General features: G+C 49.2%; 1 protein-coding gene across 1 annotated transcript in view; it reads right to left on the bottom strand.

The window, feature by feature from the left end:
- lmo3 (LIM domain only 3) overlaps positions 1 to 21,566 on the bottom strand; it is a 26,991-nt gene extending 5,425 nt beyond the window's left edge. Inside the window, exons 1-2 of the mRNA XM_069671158.1 lie at positions 21,468 to 21,566; positions 18,211 to 18,424 (exon numbers count right to left, since the gene is read on the bottom strand). Of these exons, the coding sequence (XP_069527259.1) occupies positions 18,211 to 18,424; positions 21,468 to 21,492 (239 nt within the window). The 5' untranslated portion in view covers positions 21,493 to 21,566. The remainder of the gene's footprint in view (positions 1 to 18,210; positions 18,425 to 21,467) is intronic.
- Positions 21,567 to 22,086: the final 520 nt, after the last annotated feature.

Below are 22,086 nucleotides of genomic sequence, written 5' to 3'. Positions count from 1 at the left end.
AAACAGAGGGACTGATGGGGCAGATAATGAGCAGCCTCTCTGTAACCTGACTCACTCTCAGCTCTGAACGATGGAGGTGTGTTTTACGCTCTCTGTTTGTCAGACTGAGTCAGAACCTCGTCCTGCTTCTCTGTCAGCTGTGTCTCAGGAGCTCTGCTCTCATCTGCTGCACGTCTCAGGAGCTCTGCTCTCGTCTGCTGCACGTCTCAGGAGCTCTGCTCAGTGGGAGAGGACTCACAGAAAACTACACACGTCAATACATGAGAGCAGCACTCATGATCACTGCAACAAGAGGCAGAAGAACAAAGTCAGCATGAGAGCAGCAGCTAAACCTAAAAGGTGAGCTCAGTGATGGTGTGGCTCAGGTTCTCGTCAAATATGAACAAAACAAAAATGTGGAATCAAATATATAATATCTACACCTGCAGCCCCTCAGAGTATCTGTGTCCACATTTACAGAGCCGTGGATTAAAGCAGGAGCTGTGACTCGGCTGCGTGAGAGGGAACGTTCAGGAAGTTCTGATCCGGGACCTTCAAGAGCACGTCTGCCAATCAGCACGTCAGTGACACTGCAGGCCGAACAGGAAGTCACTCTAACACGAGCATGGGGACAGTTTGGTTTCATATGTTCAGTGTCGCATTCAGCACAAACTAACTTGTAATCCACCTGTCAGAGGGTCACCTGCAGCAGTGACACCTGGTGGGAGGAGGTCTGTAAGAGAGATGATTCTCGTTCAGGTGTTCATGCACTGATGTTGTTTACTGAGGAGATCAAATCAGTTTAAAGACGAACCGAAGAGAAACAATGAATCGTCCAGGTGATCAGAGAGAACGTTCAGCTGCATCGTTCTTCCTGCAGGTTCCTCCTGAGCTGCTGCTTTACATCATCAACCCCCCACTGTGAGACCACCTCCAGCATCAACACCCCCCGGCCTGAGCCTTACTGTAGGAGCAACACACACACACATCTAAACATCTACAGGAGGACCAGCTCACACACAAACACACACACACACACACACACACACACACACACACACACACACCTGTCTGCAGCAGCATGCAGCTGTTTGAGTGTGTGAGGAAACTCTGTTCAGACGTGCAGGAAGCCCTCGCTCAGCCTGGCGTGTGTGTGAGTGTGTGAGCGTGTGTGTGTGTGTGAGGTGGCTGGAGGAACCTGTCGCCGCGCGGCTGGTTTGATGCCACAGACACTAATGGCTCTCGGGGGGTAAATTAAGCGAGGTTTGGTTGTAATGAATTCAAAGGATCAGACTCACACAGCGAGGGGAGAGCGGGTCAGAGGCCGTGAGTTTGATTCCCGGGGCAGCGGGCTCTGGAGAATAATAAATATAAACTGTGTGTGCGTGATGCTGCGCTCAGACTGACGACAGAGTCAGAGAGTCAGGACGGGACTGTAGCTAAAGATCCTGTTACTAATGCATGATTCATCCTGTCACACACACACACACACACACACACACACACACACACACACACTGTACACATATATTGTATTATACATACATACATACATGTATGTAAAATGTTGGTAGTAACTAGTAACTGTCGAATAACGCTTTGGTCTGCAGGATGAATCTCTCACCTCTTCTGTTTCAGCCCATCGAGGGCGACAAATGAAGCTTTGTGGGTTCATCCATTTCACAGAGCGGGGTGGGGGGGTGGGGGGGGTATTTTATATTCTGTCTGCAGCTCTGCACTCCCCCCCTCCCCCTCCTGGATGGCGGTGGCCTCGTGCATTCATCAGCGGGCGGATTAGACTGTGTTTCCTCACATTGATCACAGGCCTATTACCAGCCAAATGACAGTTAATTACCCACTACATTAACCAGCAGGACCCCCCCCCCGCCATCAGTCAACATGATGAATGTGTTCGAGTTCAGTAAAGCACGGCCGCCCGCTCGTCCACCCGCCACGCAGAGAGCGAGCAGAGACCCCCCCCCCCCCCCACACACACACACACACACACGCGCGCACACAAAATCTATGACAATCTGCATAATTACAGCTCAGGGTTAATAACAGGCCCAGACCTGCTGCGTGTCACAGCCCCAGTGTGATGGGACGGGCTCCGTCCATATGATGACCCCCCCCCGAGTGATAACCCCCCCATGATGACGTGCTGCTGTCCCACAATAACCCTCAGACTCACTGACAGCGTCTCTTTCTTTGTCTTTTCATTTAAAGAACAAAACATTTGTAACACAAACGACTAAACGAGGAACACCATGAACACAAAGACTCTGTCTACATCCATCGTCAGGACGTCCTGGATGGACTTTCAAAATAAAACATACATGTCTTATTCACTGGATTTGTCACACTGCTCCCTGAAGACAGCCGTGTGATCGTGCTCGTTACAGACGTGATGTATCTTTCTCACCCAGAGTCTTACTGCGTCCACAGGTGGAGAGAAACGGACACAAAGCTGGCCGAGCCGAAGGCCGACGAGCCCAAACAACAAGCTCGGCGTGTGACTCCACAAGGTAACAAACATTAAACACAAAGGTTTCACACCCTGCAGTACCAACATGATATCATTAACTGACTGTCAGTATAACTTAGTCTACCACAGGTCTGCTAGTTTGATCCTCACCTGCAGAACTTCAGAACAGTAACCTGGAGAAACTCTGTGAACCTACACAGTCAGATTGTGAAGCACAGGGACACGAACCGAGCCGCTGTATCTGAGGAGCAGTGAGAGTGAACGGGCTGCAGAGAGGAGGACGCTTCAGTCCGACAAATCACATCAGCTGTTTTTCTCTCCACAGTTAAACACTCGGAGAGACCGCGAGCAGCAGACAGGTAGACGGCCGTACAGGCGGCTGCGTCCCTCCTGTGATCGTCGCTGATTAAACCACTCTGGAGGCTAAATTATTTCAATTACGGCGGCCGTGACCTGGGAATTGTCCCTGGGATAAGATTTTCCTCCTTGAGCGCTCCGACTCGCCCGGCTGCCAGCTCTATCAGCTCTCATCTGCACCTGGACTGTGATATCCTAATGATGAATTATGGGCCGCTCTGTGAGGCTGCACGGCGTGCAGAGGAGCGTTAGCCGGACTGTCAGCCGCACAGAGCTAACTAATTACTGCTGCAGACGCTGTGAGGACGGGCTGCAAACACCCATGCACCAGGAGGCTCTGAGGCTGAGAGGGGGGACACAGATGAGATGAACACACAGCAGCTTTATTAAGTGTGTGAGAACATCTTTACATTTTCCTCTCTGACCTTTGACCTCTTCAGCAGGTCCTTCACACCTCTCACCCCTTCCCTCCTGCCCTAATCTTCGTCCTTTAACCCTGAAACCTGCAAACAGAGCAGGAAGTGTCTGTGCTCAGGTTTGTTCTGAGGAGGTAATAAAGAGTTGGAGCCCTCAGCAGCCAGATGTGCGAGTCGATAGGCACTTCCCCTCGCCAAGCCACCTGCAAACCCTCTGTGAGCGCCAGGCCGACGCTCAGCCCTGCAATTATCTGCACCAAACATGCTGGTCCCACGAGTCAGCGCTCTTCACAGCTAATTGAGCTAATCTCAGCTGGAGGGGACGGTCCAAAACACAGCGCGGCCGACCGACTGAACGGAAGCTGTTTAAAGTCTAAAGAGCAGCACGGTGCTAAAATACAGACACAACTGAGGGAGAGGGAGAGAGGGAGAGAGGGGAGAGAGAGAGGGGGGGAGGGAGAGAGAGAGAGAGAGGGAGAGAGGGAGAGAGGGAGAGAGAGAGAGAGAGAGAGAGAGAGAGGGAGAGAGGGAGAGAGGGAGAGAGAGAGAGAGGTCGTCAGTGTTTCCTGCAGAAAGAGTCAAAACCTTTGAATGATGTTTTAAAGTTTAATTCTTGTCACAGAATAAAAGCAGCGCTGTGTCCGCGCGTCCGTCTGAGGCTGAAACTTAAAGTTCATTTATCCTCTAAATATCTGAAGCATTCAATAAAAGTCTAAACAAGTTACCTGCTGACATGGGCCTGAACTATGAAAGACAAATCAGTGTGTGTGTGTGTGTCTGTGTGTGTGTGTGTGTGTGTGTGTGTGTGTTTTATGCACTGAAGTCTTACAGAAAGCGTTGCTGAGGCTGATCTCTCTTCAGGTGTTTGACGTGTTTAATAAATGAAACATATAAAGTGTTCTCTGCATTATATCAGCTCAAACCATCTCAGTGCATCTCCTGCTCGGGCTGAAACATTCATCGAAATGTAATCGAAGTCGTAAAATGGCCTGCTGCAATTTTCAAATGGCAGGAGGCACAACATCGACTAAAGGTGAAGTGTGTCAAAAAGCACTTTAAAGTAAATATTGTGCTGCAGGTGTTCCGGCCGACACGTCACACACAGATCGCTGCAGAAAACACACGTCATCATTTTCATGTTTTTCACTGAAAACGAGAAAAATGATGTTAAAATGATCATTTAATTTAACATCGCTAATCATATTGAAACTGCAGCAGAAGTCAAAATAATCGTGATTAGATCTTTTATCACAATCGTTGATCATATATCAATAATCACATGAAGGTCTATAACGGTCGAACAAAGCTGCAACAGGAAGCCAACGGTGTCCTCTCCTCCTCTTCTCTCTAGTTTACATGGAGCAGGTTAGGTGTGGCTCTACCTGGAGTGTATCACAGGCTCCACCTGCTGACTGATGACAGGCACTAAATAAATGTGTGTATTTAGGTATGTTAGTGTTTGCAGGTGTTAAATAATAAATGTTATCTGACGACCAGAAGTTCACAGTCAGAGTCAGCCTGTACGTCACCTCCAGCTTCATTTATCAGAACAACCAGACATCTGTGAAGGCTTCTGTAAAACACTGAACCCCTCAAAGCGCTGTGACCCCTCCCATGGAGATAGACCCTACAGCAGGGGTCTCCAGCCCTGCTCCTGTGACCTTCCTGCATGTGCTCTCCAACTCTAACACACCTGATTCCAATGTTTTGCTCGTTATCAATCCCCTGAGACGCTTCAGTTGGTGGATAACGAGCAGATCATTGGAATCAGGTGTGTGCGGAGGAACCTGAACATGCAGCAAGGTCGCTCTGCAGGAGCAGGGCTGGAGACCCCCGCCCTACAGACTCTGTACTACACACACTGACCTCAGAGCACTCACACCACACGAGAAGAGCTTGGTTTAATCACACATACACACACACACACACACACACACACACACACACACACACACTCTGAGAGGTTTCATTAAAGAGGAGATGACAGGAGGTGTGAAGTGAGATGTTGCTGCAGGTTAAAGGCAGCAGAGCTTTTTTTACAGGCTGCGTTCAACACAGCTTTTAACACCCAGGTGTCACATCAGTACAGGTGAGGCTGCACAACACACACACGCACGCACGCACACAGGCACGCACGCGCGCGCACACACACACACACGCACGCACCTCTGACATTTAACCTCCAACAGCCGGACAGAGAACAGAAAAACAACAACTACTGATTCATGTTTTATGAAACGTCCGGACGTTCAGTCTGCAGCTTCAGATGTTCAACATCTCTCTGTTATCTGTTAATGAGCTCAGTGTCAGAGAGGAGCACACGTGCAGGACGAGCTCTGCGCCTCCTCCACCTGTGGACGCTGTGTTTACTCTGAGCCTTCAGGTGACGTCTGTCTCACTGAGACAAAGACACAGAACATCATTAATACTCACCGCTGCCTCAGAGCCTGATGCAGAAATATCTCTAAATATTATTATTATTATTATATATTGTTGTTGTTGTTATTATTTATTATCAGAGTGAACCTTTCCTCCTGACGGCCTCTCTGATAAACCTGCATCTTTCTGTCCTTTAAGGAAACTTCAGTCTCTCATGTGTTCATGTGTTTCCTGTCTTCACACACCTGAGTGTAACTTCAAAGAACTACAAATCCTACATTTATCTAATAATATGAGCAGTGAGATGAGCATGCTGACAGATACGATGCAGTTTACTTTAATGAATAATAACCTTTAGAATGAATTTAATGTAGCTTTTTAAACCTCACAGAAACACTAAATAACAACGTGTTAATAAACCTGCTGACTTCTCTCCAGCCCATCGACTTCTAAGGTCCTCAAACAAATGCAGGAAAAACAACTGGAAATCTATTTAAAGTTTAATGTTTATTTAATCACAAAAACACCTATACTTAGTTTAATGACACAGGTGTGTAGAGGAGGAGGAGGGGGGAGGAGCAAAGATGGAAAATACTCGAACATGTATTCACAGCTTTATGTGCAGTGAGCCGGTGCTAACCTGTCAGGCACAAAAAGCAGCAGAAAACCCCACAATGCACCAGTTTAATATGTGAGATCAGACTGTCACCTGCAGGTGTTTCAGGCTGTATTCAATAACCTGCAGCGACCTGCAGGTCCACAGAGCGCTGCAGCTGGGTCTGTCAGCGCAGCGTGAAAGCTACGTGTTAGCATGGCTGCTTCTTTAACACATCCTTCCTCAGGCAGACGTGCGGCTCACGATGAGTTCAATGTCACAAAGGACGTTTCTAACACGCTGACAGAACGTGGCACGAAATCCACGTTCAAGCGTCTGAACCGAACCGCACATACAATACAATACTCAGAACCAGAACCTGTGTGTGTTCTGACGTGTGTGTGTTGTGACGTGTGTGTGTTCTGACGTGTGTGTGTTCTGACGTGTGTGTGTTCTTACGTGTGTGTGTTGTGACGTGTGTGTGTTGTGACGTGTGTGTGTTGTGACGTGTGTGTGTTCTGACGTGTGTGTGTTCTGACGTGTGTGTGTTCTTACGTGTGTGTGTTGTGACGTGTGTGTGTTGTGACGTGTGTGTGTTGTGACGTGTGTGTGTTCTGACATGTGTGTGTTGTGACGTGTGTGTGTTCTGACGTGTGTGTGTTGTGACGTGTGTGTGTTGTGACGTGTGTGTGTTGTGACGTGTGTGTGTTGTGACGTGTGTGTTGTGACGTGTGTGCGCTCTGACGTGTGTGTGTTGTGACGTGTGTGTGTTCTGACGTGTGTGTGTTGTGACGTGTGTGTGTTGTGACATGTGTGCGTTGTGACGTGTGTGCGTTGTGACGTGTGTGTGTTGTGACGTGTGTGCGTTGTGACGTGTGTGCGCTCTGACGTGTGTGCGCTCTGACATGTGTGTGTTGTGACGTGTGTGCGTTGTGACGTGTGTGCGCTCTGACGTGTGTGCGCTCTGACATGTGTGTGTTGTGACGTGTGTGTTGTGACGTGTGTGTGTTGTGACGTGTGTGTGTTGTGACGTGTGTGCGCTCTGACGTGTGTGTGTTGTGACGTGTGTGTGCTCTGACGTGTGTGCGCTCTGACGTGTGCGTTGCGGTGTGTTGTCGTGTCCCGTTTCCTGCAGTGTGGAGGCTCTGAACCGTCTGATATAAAGGAGAGAGCTGTTAATGAATGAACTGAGAGCTCATGAGAGCTGCAGGTCCACAGGCTGAGAGAGGAGCAGGACTGTGAAGGAGGCACCTGGCAGGTCACCAGGTGACCTGGCAGGTACACAGGTGACCATGTCATGTTAAAATGAGTTTATTTCAGAGGATTTGTTTGAGTGGTTTGAGTCTGTGTCAAACATCTGAATATCTTTGTTTCTGCGAATATCACAGTTTAAATGTGCAGCAGAGCCAACACGCCTGTTACCGATGAACGTGTTGAAATGTGTCATTCATCTTATTGTTTTTTAAATGAGCTTTTGTTAAATATCAAAATGTTTCTGAATAAAGAAACATGAATCAATATTTCTGATCAGTTTTTAAACAGAAAATCAAAAGATGTGTTTATGAAAGCTGCTCGGCCTGATGCTCTCGTCATGTCAGTGACGCTCTGACTCTTCTGTTTCACATGAAGCTGAACAGACGTTATAAATATGTTGTCCTCTGTTAGTCTGATATTTAATAATTATACTGTTTCTTAATTCACACTCTGTCTTTACACCCCGTCAATCTATCCGACCCGTCGATCCGTACGACCGTCGATCTGTCCGACCCGTCTATCTGTCCGACCCGTCCGACCCGTCGATCTGTCCGACCTGTCCGCTCACTTCATGAAGCTGTTAACTCCTTTGAACGTCTTGTTTGTGTCCCGACCAAGGGCGCAGCGTGTTAGCATTAGCATTAGCATTCCTCTCTGTCTGTTGGCTCCTCATGAATAAATCAGCTTTAAAATCACTGCATTTACATCTCATTTACAGAGACACAGAGAGGAGGAGGGGCTCTGTTACAGACTGTGTGTGTGTGTGTGTGTGTGTGTGTGTGTGTGTGTGTGTGTGTGTGGTTCTGCAGGAGAGCATCAGAAGCATCAGAACAGTCTGATCCATCACAGAGCAGAAAAACTCAGAGATGTGTCTGCAGACGGACTCAGAGCCACCGGCTGGATCAGGGTTTTTAGGGTGTGTGTGTGTGTGTGTGTGTGTGTGTTGGGGGGGGCACAATAGTGTCTGGCAGTTCCGCTAGGCCGCCCACTAATTGAGAAGTCAGTGAGGGGTTCAGCTCTGCCTGCTCCGTCCAAATAACGCCTGTAAGAGGAGCCAACACCGACCAATCAGCACCCAGAATCCTGTTCTCCACAGTGATGACCCCCCCCCTTCTAACAGCTGCAGCCTGTAGACCCCCCCGCACCCCCACTTCATCTCCATACAGGCCTCATTAACCAGGGGGGCACAGAGGAGCTCCTCTAACACACAGCTCCACACTGGTTGTTTTTGTAATCAATGAATCCACCGATGATGCTTTGTTTAATCAATTTATCATTTATCAAGTGTGTTATGAAACACCTTCATCACAGAGCGCTCTGATTTTCACTTGTAATAACTGCATCATTAAAAAGTGTTGTTTCCTCATGATGACCTTCACTCCCTCTGAGTTTAAACATGGTGGTTCATCCTCTCACAGCAGCAACTGTCACAGCCAAAAGAACAGATCGGACGTTTGAGCCTTCAGCTGTCAGGCTCCGCACCCAGCTGTCAGGCTCCGCCCCCAGCTCTCAGGCTCCGCCCCCACTATCCTCAGTTGATCCCAGACCAGAGTCCAGTCTCTGAGCTGTGCTCAGCCCCACAGCTACCCCTCACACACACACACACACACACACAGAGGTTAAAGGTCAAACCAGAGGGGAGTGTTTGACTAACAGGTGCTGCGTCTCTTTATTTTCCATCTCTTCCTGTATCCTTCCTCCTCTCCTCTCCTCTCCTCTCCTCTCCTCTCCTCTCCTCTCCTCCTCAGGTGGTCGGCACAGATCCAGCCCCTCGGTCCGTCTCTCGCCGTCTCTCTCTCTCCTCCTGCAGGCTGCATCAATCATACATGTGATCTGACCACCAACACGTCTGTTTGTCACTGCGAGCGGTTTAGCATCAATACTTAAATACAGAGTTGTGTGTGTGTGTGTGTGTGTTTGGGGGGGGTCTTTCTCCCCTCTCCCCTGAACCTTCCAGAGGTTTGGGGGGGGGGGGGGGGGGGGGGGGGTGTTATATACAGGATGATTCACAAACACACAGGCCTGAAACAAAGGAGAAAACAATGTGTGCCAGAGCCTCAGGACTGTGTGTGTGTGTGTGTGTGTTGGGGTGTATCAGTGTGTGTCAAACAGCAGCTCTTATCACACCCTCACATGCTGCAGAACAGAGCAGGCAGCCAAATATGTGACGGAGAGAGAGGGAGGGAGAGAGAGAGGGAGGAAGACAGAGAGAGAGTGAGAGAGGGAGGGAGGGAGGGAGGGAGAGAGAGAGAGAGAGAGGGGGAAAGAGAGAGGGAGGGAGAGAGAGAGAGAGAGAGAGAGGGGGAAAGAGAGAGAGAGGGGGAGGGAGAGAGAGAGAGAGAGAGGGGGAAGGAGAGAGGGAGGGAGAGAGAGGGAGAGAGAGAGGGGGAAAGAGAGAGGGAGAGAGAGAGGGGGAAAGAGAGAGGGAGGGAGAGATGAGTCCTTGTCACCCGGTGTTGATGCTCTGTCTCTATGTTTCTGGTTGGATGGTTGGACGTTCCTTCAGACATTCCTCTGGACGTTCCTTTGGATGTTCCTGTGGACGTTCCTGTGGACGTTCCTTCGGACATTCCTTCGGACGTTCCTCTGGACGTTCCTCTGGATGTTCCTCTGGACGTTCCTCCGGACGTTCCTCCGGACGTTCCTCCGGACGTTCCTCCGGACGTTCCTCCGGACGTTCCTCCGGACGTTCCTTTGTTTTCATTTTAACAAACTGCAGATGATGACTTTAACATTCTGCTTCGTCCCTCTGCGTGGCAGATTAAAGACGTGTGATGCTGCAGGCCCAAACCTGAGTTATTCTGTCAGCCTGGAGGATCATTGCTGGGGGGGGGTAATATATGCATGGAAATGACCTGCAGCAGTGCCCATAAAGAGGGGGCAGCAGGGGTCAAACAGCCTCCAAACTGCACTGAGCTTTAATTAAAAAGACAAAGAGGAGCCTGATGTGGGAGCGGACAGGAAGCATTACGGCTGCAGAGGAGGAGAGGGCCCGTCCACTTCCCATGAGGCATAGCGCCATCTCCCTCCCTTTGATGTCATCAGAGCGTTTATTAGGGCCAGCAGGTTAATCTGGAGGAGAGGGAGACCTGCAGGGAGGGGGAGGAGAGAGTCGCCTGTGTGGGAGTCACAGTCAGCGATGGAGGTAAAAACACCAGCGTCCGCACGTCTGAGCAGCCGACAGTTTCAGACGTCGAACGGCTCGATGTGCTCGGATGAATTCAACGCAGAGCGAGTCAATATTCATTACTGAGGGGTCTGCACGGTCGGGGGGGTCAGGGGGGTCTGAGGCGGGCGGGTCACATGATTTACAATACTACAAAGCTCCACAAGATGATGGATGTGTTCAATCGCACAAAGTAACTGACTCGATGAATTTTTCATTACCCTGGTTAATATGTTCGGGATTAGATCAGGCTGCTGATGAAACACAGAGAGGCTGCCTGTCAGACGACGTTCAGGGACACACAGGAAGCTGCTGTACTGTTAGAGTGGACCTACAGTGGGACTGATAGAAAGCTGCCTGTCAGACGACGCTTAGGGACACAGGAAGCTGCTGTACTGTTAGACTGGACCTACAGTGGGACTGACACTTTGCCGTCTCAGTCTGATATTGAGCTTCTGTCCGGCAGTAAACAACTGTAGTTTCCTCAGCACCAGAGGAGCTGCTCCTCCGTTCACACAGGATGTTAATCCATGAGTGAAACTGCTGGTCACATGGAAACGGGCCAAACAGGTGTTTTAGAGAGGATCAGCTGTGATTCTGTGATCTCACAGTTTACAGTATAGATGATGTTGCAGCTCTCCTCCTCCTCCTCCGTCTCTGAGATGGTCCCACTCTCTCTACAGGCCGAGCGTCAGACTGAGTGAGTGGGAGGAAACACACAGAGAGTCAGGAGGAGGTTCTTTACAACATGAAACTGTAGGAGTGAGCGCTAAACTTTCATTCAGAGAGATGGAGGGTTGATTCCTCCAGGTCTAAATAATGAAGCCAACATTAAAGTGACTGCTGTTCCTCTGGTGTCCACTAGAGGCTGCCTCCAGCAGTGAGTCAGTCCCCATAGAGCCCCATGTTAAACTTTACAGCAGAAATAAACATGTTTACAGCCTGGTACAAAAAACAGTTTGGGTCTCTATAGCTCATTTCTCTCTTCATGACAACTGTACGGGGAGAATCTTTATACAGCTCACCTGTTTACATTGTATTAAGGCTCATTAGGGGCGTGGCCTCTTTGAGTGACAGGTGGGAGCTGCTAACTGTCTGCTATGTGTCCCCTCAGCTAACTCAGTCAATGAACGTAACCTCTGGGCCGTGTTTGTCAGAGCTGTGTAACATGCTTTCAGGCCTTACCACAGCCTCGACACTAACATGGCTGTAAAAGCTCCATGATCCCTCGAACTACAGACGTCCCATCATCTGACTGCTGATTATCATTCCTCCCCCCGGCTCCCCCCGGCTCCCCCCTCCCCCGGCCGTTTGGATTTAAGGCTGCCATTGTGAGTTTAATGACAGAGAGAGAAAGTTACAGCCTCGACCTCCTCACACTCTCTCTCCTCCTGCATGAGCTGAAGGTACGCTCTCACTGCCAGGTGGTGACATCTTCATTTTTCACGGCTCCCCTCTCTCCCCCATGCATTATTCTTGTTTTAAGCAGCAGGCTCCTCGGGGGAGGAAGAGGGGGAGGAAGAGGGGGTATTGTTTTACAACACACCCAGCTGCGGCCTACTTGGCTTGCCCGGGGTGCTTTTCAAAGAGCTGTGCTGGGTGACCCCTCGCTCTGGCAGTTATTAATAATAACACGTGGCGGGGAATAGTTCACCTTGTAGCGCTGCATGTCTACCAGTCTGCAGGGGGGGGGGGGGGGGGGGAGGGAGGAGGGGGCAGCGAGGGGAGCCAGGGGGAGAAACACACAAAAGACATCAAACAAAGTTTCCTCTTGTACGTAATTAGAATCAGGTAATCATCCAGGAAGTGATGGAGAGGCTGATTAGCTGCCTCAGAGGTGTGTGTGTGTGTGTGTGTGTGTGCGGGTCAGGAGAGGCTCTTTGTGCTCTGAGAGCTTCTTTGTTATAACGAGCACAGATTCAATCTGAGGCTGAATGAAGAGACACATTCCAGAACGTTCTCCTGAAGAGCTCGACGGGTTCAAAGGAGCTGAAGGACGCTGTGAATACCACCGAAGAAGAAGAAGAAGGAGAAGAGGAAGAGGACTGAACCTGTCGTCTGATCAGTGTAAAACATCCTGCGTGCTGATACTCTAAGGCCGTGCTGAGCGCAGAGGACAGAAGCTCTGAGAGAACCTGGAGGACTGAGTCTCAGAGTTAGTGATGATGGTGGCATTCAGCGGCCCAGCAGGCGCTCTGACCTTTCACAGAACAACATCCTTCAAACAACCCCCGCCAAAATAAAACAACCCAGGTGCAGCATGGGAGAGAGAGAGAGACAGAGAGAGAGAGAGAGGAGACCCTACGGCTGTTTAACCAGCGAGCTGAAGCTAACGACGTGAATCAGTCTGATTTACACAGAAACATAGAGACAGGTTCATTCATGTTTCTGAAGTGTGAATGAAGAACTGAAGACTGTGAGTCCATCATGAAGATGACTTTTGATTCGCACCTTTCTCCCCATTATCCACGAGTGCATGTGACACGTATTCTCTCAGTCTACATCTTTAAACAGGAAGCCCCCTGCTAGCATAGACACAAACAGTCCTGCGAGCCTCAGAGGTATCGGTGCACATTTTAAAGTACAAATGAAAAGTTGTTTAAAAACAGTTTCAGTCTCTATGCTGCTTCAGGTGGTTATAGGTAAGATACAAACAGAGAGAGAGAGGGAGAGAGAGAGAGGGGGAGAGAGAGAGAGGAAGGAGAAGAAGAAGGAGGAGTGGCCATGTCTCAGGCTCTACACAGACAATCAGGGAAAAGACAGCTGACATGGAACAATCATTTGTAAACTCATCATGAGTTCAGAGGATCTCGGTCTCACTGTCCATCAGATATACCTTCAAACAGAGAGTGGGCGGGCTCTAAGCACAGGTCATGTGACAGGACTGAACGAACACTCACCACTGATCTGCTCGTATATCAGACTGCAGCAGGTCAGCTGTCTCTGACCACCGGCCTGCTGAGGACCAGGGCAGGAGGAGGGACACAGGAGGAGGAGGAGGAGGAGCAGCTGGCCTGAATCTCTCAGACCGAGGAGCAGCGCTGATGACAAAGTGCTCCCTGTGAGTCTCAGAGGAGCTCAGGTATGATCAGGTGAGCAGGATGCTGCTCAGAGGAGACGTTAGCATCATGAGGCTGTGATAAAGAGTCAGTCTCAGAAACAGAGCCAGGCTGAGCGGGGAGCAGAGCTATTCATCACCTCTGCCTCTCTTTACTCCTCATCAACAGTCTCTACAGTGACGTCTGGAGCTGCGCTGACACATTAGCCGGTCTGCAGTTAGCTAGCGTTAGCATCAGTGTCTCCTGCAGGCATAGAAAGAGTCTGTCGTTGTGTCTTTGTGGTGCTGTCGGTCCATCTTCTCAGGATGTTTTAATGTGCTGATTATGGAACACGCTCTCTCTCTGCTCCTCAGCCTGCAGCGCTCAGCATCATATACCGAGCAGGAGGAAGAAGCTCCTGATGATAGCTCAAATCATCAATCAGACTGAAAGTGAAGATGTTTGAAGGCGGGGCATAAACTGAAAAATGTTTTCTAACATCATAAAGACATACATTTTAATATTTAGATGCTCCGACATGCTCCGACATGGCTCCGACACGGCTCTGACACGCTCTGACACGCTCCGACACGGCTCCAACACGCTCTGACACGCTCCGACACGGCTCCGACACGCTCCGACACGGCTCCGACACGGCTCCGACACGGCTCCGACACGCTCTGACATTCTCTGACACGCTCCGACACGCTCCGACATGGCTCCGACACGGCTCCGACACGGCTCCGACATTCTCTGACACGCTCTGACATGCTCCGACACGGCTCTGACACAGCTCTGACACGCTCTGACATTCTCTGACATTCTCTGACACGCTCCGACACGCTCCGACACGGCTCCGACACGGCTCCGACACGCTCTGACACGCTCTGACACGCTCTGACACGGCTCTGACACGGCTCTGACACGGCTCCGACATGCTCTGACACGCTCTGACATGCTCTGACACGGCTCTGACACGCTCTGACACGCTCCGACACGCTCCGACACGGCTCCGACACGCTCCGACATGGCTCTGACACGGCTCCGACACGCTCTGACATTCTCTGACACGCTCTGACACGGCTCCGACACGGCTCCGACACGCTCTGACACGGCTCTGACACGCTCTGACACGCTCCGACACGCTCTGACATTCTCTGACACGCTCTGACACGCTCCGACACGGCTCCGACACGCTCTGACATTCTCTGACACGCTCTGACACGGCTCCGACACGGCTCCGACACGCTCTGACACGGCTCTGACACGCTCTGACACGGCTCCGACACGCTCCGACATGGCTCCGACACGCTCTGACATTCTCTGACGCGGGTCTGACACGCTCCGACACGGCTCCGACACGCTCCGACATGAGCTGACACGCTCTGACACGGCTCTGACACGGCTCTGATAACGCTCTGACAACGCTGACACGCTCTGACACGGCTCTGGTAACGCTCTGACACGGCATCTTCACTTTACAGACGAGGAGAACAAACGGTTTTTAGTTTCTCTTTAATGTGAAAGTTTTATTTTAGAAATGTATCAAGTTGAGTGACACACTTTTCTCAGGTTTCTGCACCTCCTCACCTGTCAGGTTTCTGCACCTCCTCACCTGGCTCTCTAACGTATGACTTCTGAAACTTTAAATAAACCAGCGTTATATGTTACATGACTGAGAGTGACTCACAGTCTGCAGCTTACACACGTCGTCCTAATGTGTGTGTTTATGAAGTGTGAGGAGCAGTGTGAGGAGCAGTGAGGAGCAGTGTGAGGAGCAGTGAGAGGAGCAGTGTGAGGAGCAGTGAGGAGCAGTGAGGAGCAGTGTGAGGAGCAGTGAGGAGCAGTCTGAGGAGCAGTGAGAGGAGCAGTGTGAGGAGCAGTGAGAGGAGCAGTGAGGAGCAGTGTGAGGAGCAGTGAGAGGAGCAGTGAGAGGAGCAGTGTGAGGAGCAGTGAGGAGCAGTGAGGAGCAGTGTGAGGAGCAGTGAGGAGCAGTGTGAGGAGCAGTCTGAGGAGCAGTGAGAGGAGCAGTGTGTGGAGCAGTGTGAGGAGCAGTGAGGAGCAGTGAGGAGCAGTAAGAGGAGCAGTGAGGAGCAGTGTGAGGAGCCGTGTGAGGAGCAGTGAGGAGCAGTGTAAGGAGCAGAGAGAGGAGCAGTGAGGAGCAGTGAGGAGCAGTGAGAGGAGCAGTGTGTGGAGCAGTGTGAGAAGCAGTGAGGAGCAGTGAGGAGCAGTGTGAGGAGCAGTGAGAGGAGCAGTGAGGAGCAGTGACACACACACTCACACACATACAGACCACTGAAGATTTATTTTAACCCCGTCATGTCACGACTAATAATAGCCCACCCTGCTGAGCACGGAGGAGGAGGAGGAGGAGAAAGAGGAGGAGGAGAAAAGGGAGGAGGAGGAGGAGGAGGAGGAGGAGGAGGAGGAGGAGGAGCCTCTGAAAATGTGGCTGAAAAGGTCTAAATAATCGACTGTGTGGGCGTGGCCGATCACATTTTGATTGACACCTGCCTGGCTCCGCCCACACACACGGCCCATGTGACAGTGTAGAGCAGCTGTTTGAGTGGTTGAGTCAGATGATGATACTGAACCCTCTGCTATCACAGGTAGCAGTTAGCATACACATGCTACGTTAGCTGAGATGCTCCCATGTGTTTTCAGAGCTATGAACACTAAAGGATGATGCTCTGTAGCTTTAGCTCGTGCTGCATTATTACAGAGGCGTCTCCCAGTTGACTCAACACATGCAACTGAAAATGGATCATCAGCGACCTGAGCTGAACTCCTGCAGGTGAAGAACAGACGGTAAAAACACCTCAGACAGAACAGGAAGCTGGGCGGGGTCTGACAGCAGCAGAGGTTTAAAACAAAAACACCTCACATACTCTGCTTGTGTTGTATTAACTCTCAGATGTTCGTCTCTGTGGACAAAAGCGTCTGCAGAATGAAACTGTGACATCGTGACAAACAGAGAGATTCATCAAACAGCTGCTGACTGACGGACGACCGCACAGGTTAGTCCTCCTGCTGTGACCAAGTCTAACCCTGTGACTGTTCAACAACACACACCTTATTGCTACGAGACAGAGAAACACACACACAGGTGGGTATCAAACCATCAACCTTCACATTAATATGGGAGCGATGCTGCCACAGTGAGGCTCAGAGCTCACAGTCTCTCTCTCTCTCTTTGCAGCAGGCTCACACAGTCTGACACTCTGAACATCGGAGAACTGTACAGAGGTCAGGAGGTCAGAGACGTGGACAGGAGCAGGACGTTCACCTGCAGCGCTCCCCGCTCTGATGACTGTGTGTTGTCACTTGAGACAATCAACATCTGTAAATGATTCTGTAAATATATGTTCTTTCATTAACCTCTCTGGCTGACGGAAACATCAGACAAACCTGAGTGATGTCTGATGTGAACAACGTGTTATTACTGCTCACTGAGTCTCTGTGTGACCTGAAGGTTACTCACAGGTGTAATGACGTGAACGTTTTATTGGATGTGTGAGTGTCTGGATTCATTGAAGTTCAATTAGTTCAACAATATTTGTCATTTAATAAAATAAAACTCTGCTGTTACCAACAGGAAGTGAGACTAATGATGACCTGATTGGTGTATCTGTCTGTCAATCAACACATCACGGCGAAGAGAGCGTCCTGATTGGCTGAAGACAAACATCAAGTTTGGTTTCATGAAACTGAAAAATAGTTTGTTCTGACGTTTTAAAGGAAAAAGTTTCCTGTTGTTTATAACTGAAGAATAATTCACAGCTCATACAGTGAAACAGTAAACCGTGTTATTCTCATGTTTGCTCAAGACAAGAAGAACTGCAAAATAACCACCCAATAAACTACAAAATAAATTACAAAATAACCACAAAATAAACTACAAAATACACTACAAAATGACCACCCAATGAACTACAAAATAAACCACAAAATAACCACCCAATAAACTACAAAATAAACTACAAAATGACCACCCAATAAACTACAAAATAAACTACAAAATAACCACCCAATAAACTACAAAATAAACTACAAAATGACCACCCAATAAACTACAAAATACACTACAAAATAAACTACAAAATAAACCACAAAATAAACCACAAAATAAACTACAAAATAAACTACAAAATAACCACCCAATAAACTACAAAATAAACTACAAAATGACCACCCAATAAACTACAAAATACACTACAAAATAAACCACAAAATAAACCACAAAATAACCACCCAATAAACTACAATATAAATACAAAATAAACTACAAAATAAACCACAAAATAAACTACAAAATAACCACCCAATAAACTACAAATTAAACTACAAATTAAAAGAAGAAAAACACACAAATCTGAATGATTATAAATCATCATAAACGATTAGTTTCTTTACACATGAAAACAGCCGACCTGAACTCTGAATGTGAAACAAGACTTTAGTGTAAGCAGGCCTGAGTGTTCAACCCTGTGTGTGTGTGTGTGTGTGTGTGTGTATGTGTGTGTGTGTGTGTGCGGTCTTACCGTAGGTAGTCTCTCCGGCACAGGATGAGGTTGGCTTTGGTGTAGAGCGTGGAGCCCACCTCGCCCAGCCTGCAGTCGCAGCAGGCACACTTCAGACAGTCCTCGTGCCAGTACTTATCGAGCGCCTTCAGCAGGTAGCGGTCCTTGATCTTCCGGTTGCAGCCGGCACAGCCTTTAGGCTTGGTGTCCGGCTGGACGGAGAGCATTTGGATACCTGACAGAGACACAGACAGGGAGAAGGTTACACACTCATCCAGCAGGGACGTCTTCAAGAGAGAGACAGAGGGAGAGAGAGAGAGAGAGAGAGAGAGCATGTCTGACAGCTTTATATAATCAGTGACAGAGTCTATAGTATGTGTTGTCATTGTTCTGTAACTACAATATCAATGTGTTTAACAGTCAGGTTAAATGGATGGTGTATAAAAGGTGCATTCATGGAGCACAGAGATCCTTCTTGTGTTTGTGAAAGAAAAACGAAAGACTCAGTTAGAACTGTGCAGCTCTTCAGCCTCTCGTATCAGAGCAGTTTCACTGTCCTGTTAGAAATAATGATATTAAAATACAATAACACATTAGACACACACACACACACACACACACACACACACACACACACACACACACACACACACACACAGCTGAGCCACGGTTACATGAAAAACAGCGATCAGGAGGTTTTCAGTTCGAAGAGAAGAAAAAGACTAAATTAAGTTTAAACTAAAATCAACTTAAAAATAATATTTTAGTGTTTGATGGAGAAAAGTGTTGAGCTAAGGACAGGTTTAAATACAAAGAGTTTTCTCACACACACACACACACACACACACACACACACACACACTGCACGGCTGCAGAATCTGAACACACACTCGGTCGTTGTAACTTGATATTATTTTGTGGTGAAGCTGAGCAAAGCAGAGCGGAGGTGAGCTTCGACACTTTCACACAGCGTCATGATAAAAAAGGATAGTTTCAAAAATAACAAATATAACTCATCAGCAAAACGAACTTCAGTATATTTCACATTTCTAACATTACAATCATCACAGTCGCTGTTTCCAATGTGCCGTGTATGTCACTTCATGTGTGCTTGTTCTCAGTGTTTGTTATATTGTCGAGTATTTCATTGTTTTTGTTGTTGTGTGTTTGTGTAGTGGTTACTGAGGGTCTCACAAACACACTGTCTCTGTCTTATAGATGGAAGTGTTGAAAGGGTTAGGGGGGGAGGACGGGACGAGGGCACAGACGAGGAGGCGTAAGAGGAGAGAAAAGTAAAGGACATTTTTACAGATACAAGTTCTGGACGTTTACTCTGTTCAATTCTATATAATCTATACAATAATATTACTAACAATATAATAATAACTTCTGTGTGTTTGTTTCACTTTGCACAATAAACATAAAGTTTAAAAATAAAAGCTTCAAACGTTTGATGAAACAGGAGCGGCTCTGATTCATCGACTTACAAACAGCTGTGACTGTTAAATAATATGTTTTAAATGAAAGTTAAATACACGTTTCATTGATCGAGTGTTTACAGAGACTCCTCTTAACAGTGAGACATCAAACAGGTCAGTGAGGAGCAGGTGAGCTCTGATTACAGGTGACAGGAAACGAGAAGAGGCTGCAGGCCGTCACTGACCAGACCCACCAGAACAACCAGTAACACTTATTGTTTGAGCCCACACAGACACAAAGACACACTTTCTCTCCTTTGACCTCTGTGTGTGTGTGTGTGTGTGTGTGTGTGTGTGTGTGAGAGGGGGCGTGGTCTCTGTATTGTTTGTCCTGAGCTGACTGAGGAGAGTCTTTGTTGGAGGAGCAGGAGGAGGAGGTGATGTGGCCCCAGCACCGGGCTGAATTAGTATTCTCCTGCTGCTCCCCGAGGAGAGGCACACCCCCACTCCCCCTTTGTCCCCGACACACACACACGCACACACACACACACACACACACACACACACACACACACACACACACACGCGCACACACACACACACACACACACACACACACACACACACACACACACACATATGCGCGCAGTGTTTAACATTTAGTTTCTCTTTTTTAAAGTGAACACGTCAGCAGGAGGAGACACCTTTATATTTGACCTACAGAAGCCGAGGAGTCCCGACGTGTCTGTTTGTGTGTTTGTGTGTTTGTTTGTTTGTTTGAATGTTTCTAAGAAACCTACAGAAATGATCCCGTCACAGCTGAGAGCTTTGTTTTAACATTCACACGTTCACAAACAGGAAGTCTGAAGTTCTTACATCTGAATGAAGCTTCTGTCTTTAATGACTGACACACACACACACACACACACACACACGCACGCACACACACATCTATTTTAGTGATAAATCACAGAGTAGGCTATCAAACAGGTTGGATCAGCTCGTGTGTTCCGGTCCTGATGGGGGGGGGGGGGTCGTTGTTTTGTTAATTGGCCGGATTCAGCGCGCGCGGCTGCACTCCCTGCGCGCGCTTAGCGGCACTGATCCGTCCGGCTCGTTTCCACTACAAAGTCCCGCTGCTCATTAAAGCAAAGGACCAGAGTTTTACTTTACTCTGCTACCAACCCGGCAGGAACCCGACCAGCCCGCTCCTCGGGAGGAGGAGAAGGAGGAGGAGGAGGCTGAACAAAAGCTTCATTTTCCACAGAGGAGGGAAATCACAGCGACGAGGAGCCGAATCATCTGTTTTGTTTGCGCGCTGGCTCGTATCCTCCTCTCTCCTTCTTCTCTTCTCTTCACTTCTCGACTCTTCTCTCCTCTCCTCCTCCTCCTCCTCCTTCTCCTCCTCCCCTCCTCTCCGGGCAGCCGCCGCCGGTCCCGGCCACATGCAGCCCGGTGTGAGCCCGGAGCAGAGGGATGATGGAGGGATGGAGTCGCAGCTGTTCGGCGCAGAGATGCTGACATTTCACCCGATCAGTTTAATTACTGTTGCCATGGCAGCGGAGAGCTGTAAAGGCCAATAACGGATTTAACACACACACACACACACACACACACACACTGGATCTGCCGTGAAGCATTCACGGACCGACACAGCGGAGCCTCCTCTGGTTTGCTCTCTAACGGCAGATCTGACGTGTTAACGAGGTCATCAGAGGGTCCGCACTGATCCCGGACCAGGTTAGACCGGGTCACATCTCTGTTTTCACAGCACACACACCTGAAACGTTCGACACACACACACACACACACACACACACACACACACACACACACACACACACACACAGAGCTTCTTACCGAAACTTTTCTCCCTTTTCTGCATTTGTTGAGCCGCTGAATCCGCCGAAGCTCCACCGAGCAACCCGGAGCCGCCGCACCGGAGAGCCGCCGTCTGCAGCCGGGATCAGGCTTTGTTAGCGGGGGAGAGATCCAGCGCGGCGGACACGGAGGACGTAGGAGGAAGAGGGAGGAAAAGACGACGAAGAAGACGGAGAAGAAGAGGAGGGGAACACCCGCCGATAAAACGCAGAGAGAGAGAGAGAGAGAGAGAGAGAGAGCTGTTCTCTGCTGCCGTGTGAAGCTCGCTCACCGAGCACCGGAGCAGCTGCGCGCGCGGAGAGAGGCAGGCAGCGAATGACAGGACGACAAAGAGATGCTTCCCCTCCGCGCGCCGCGACCATCTAATCCTACTGGCCAACACACAGCGGCTCTGCTGCACGCGCTGCACGACTCACACAGCTGACGTGACACCAGAGAGAGAGACTGACCCCCCCCCCCCCCCCCCCCCCGCAAAGAGCAGTCCGTTCCCCCCGCAAAGATCTGCACCTGAACGCCTCACCAAAACAGTTTCACTCTGTTGTGTTTATATTTCCCTTCCTGTCCTCGTGACATGTGGACTATTTGGTTTTAATAATAA

This window comes from Semicossyphus pulcher, unplaced genomic scaffold (genome assembly GCF_022749685.1).
Source record: "Semicossyphus pulcher isolate SPU_LCO1_2020_fin unplaced genomic scaffold, fSemPul1.0.p SCAF_20, whole genome shotgun sequence".
Taxonomy (NCBI): Eukaryota; Metazoa; Chordata; class Actinopteri; order Labriformes; family Labridae; genus Semicossyphus; species Semicossyphus pulcher.
Note: the sequence above shows the minus strand (reverse complement) of the source record. Positions and strands in the feature narration are given on the sequence as shown.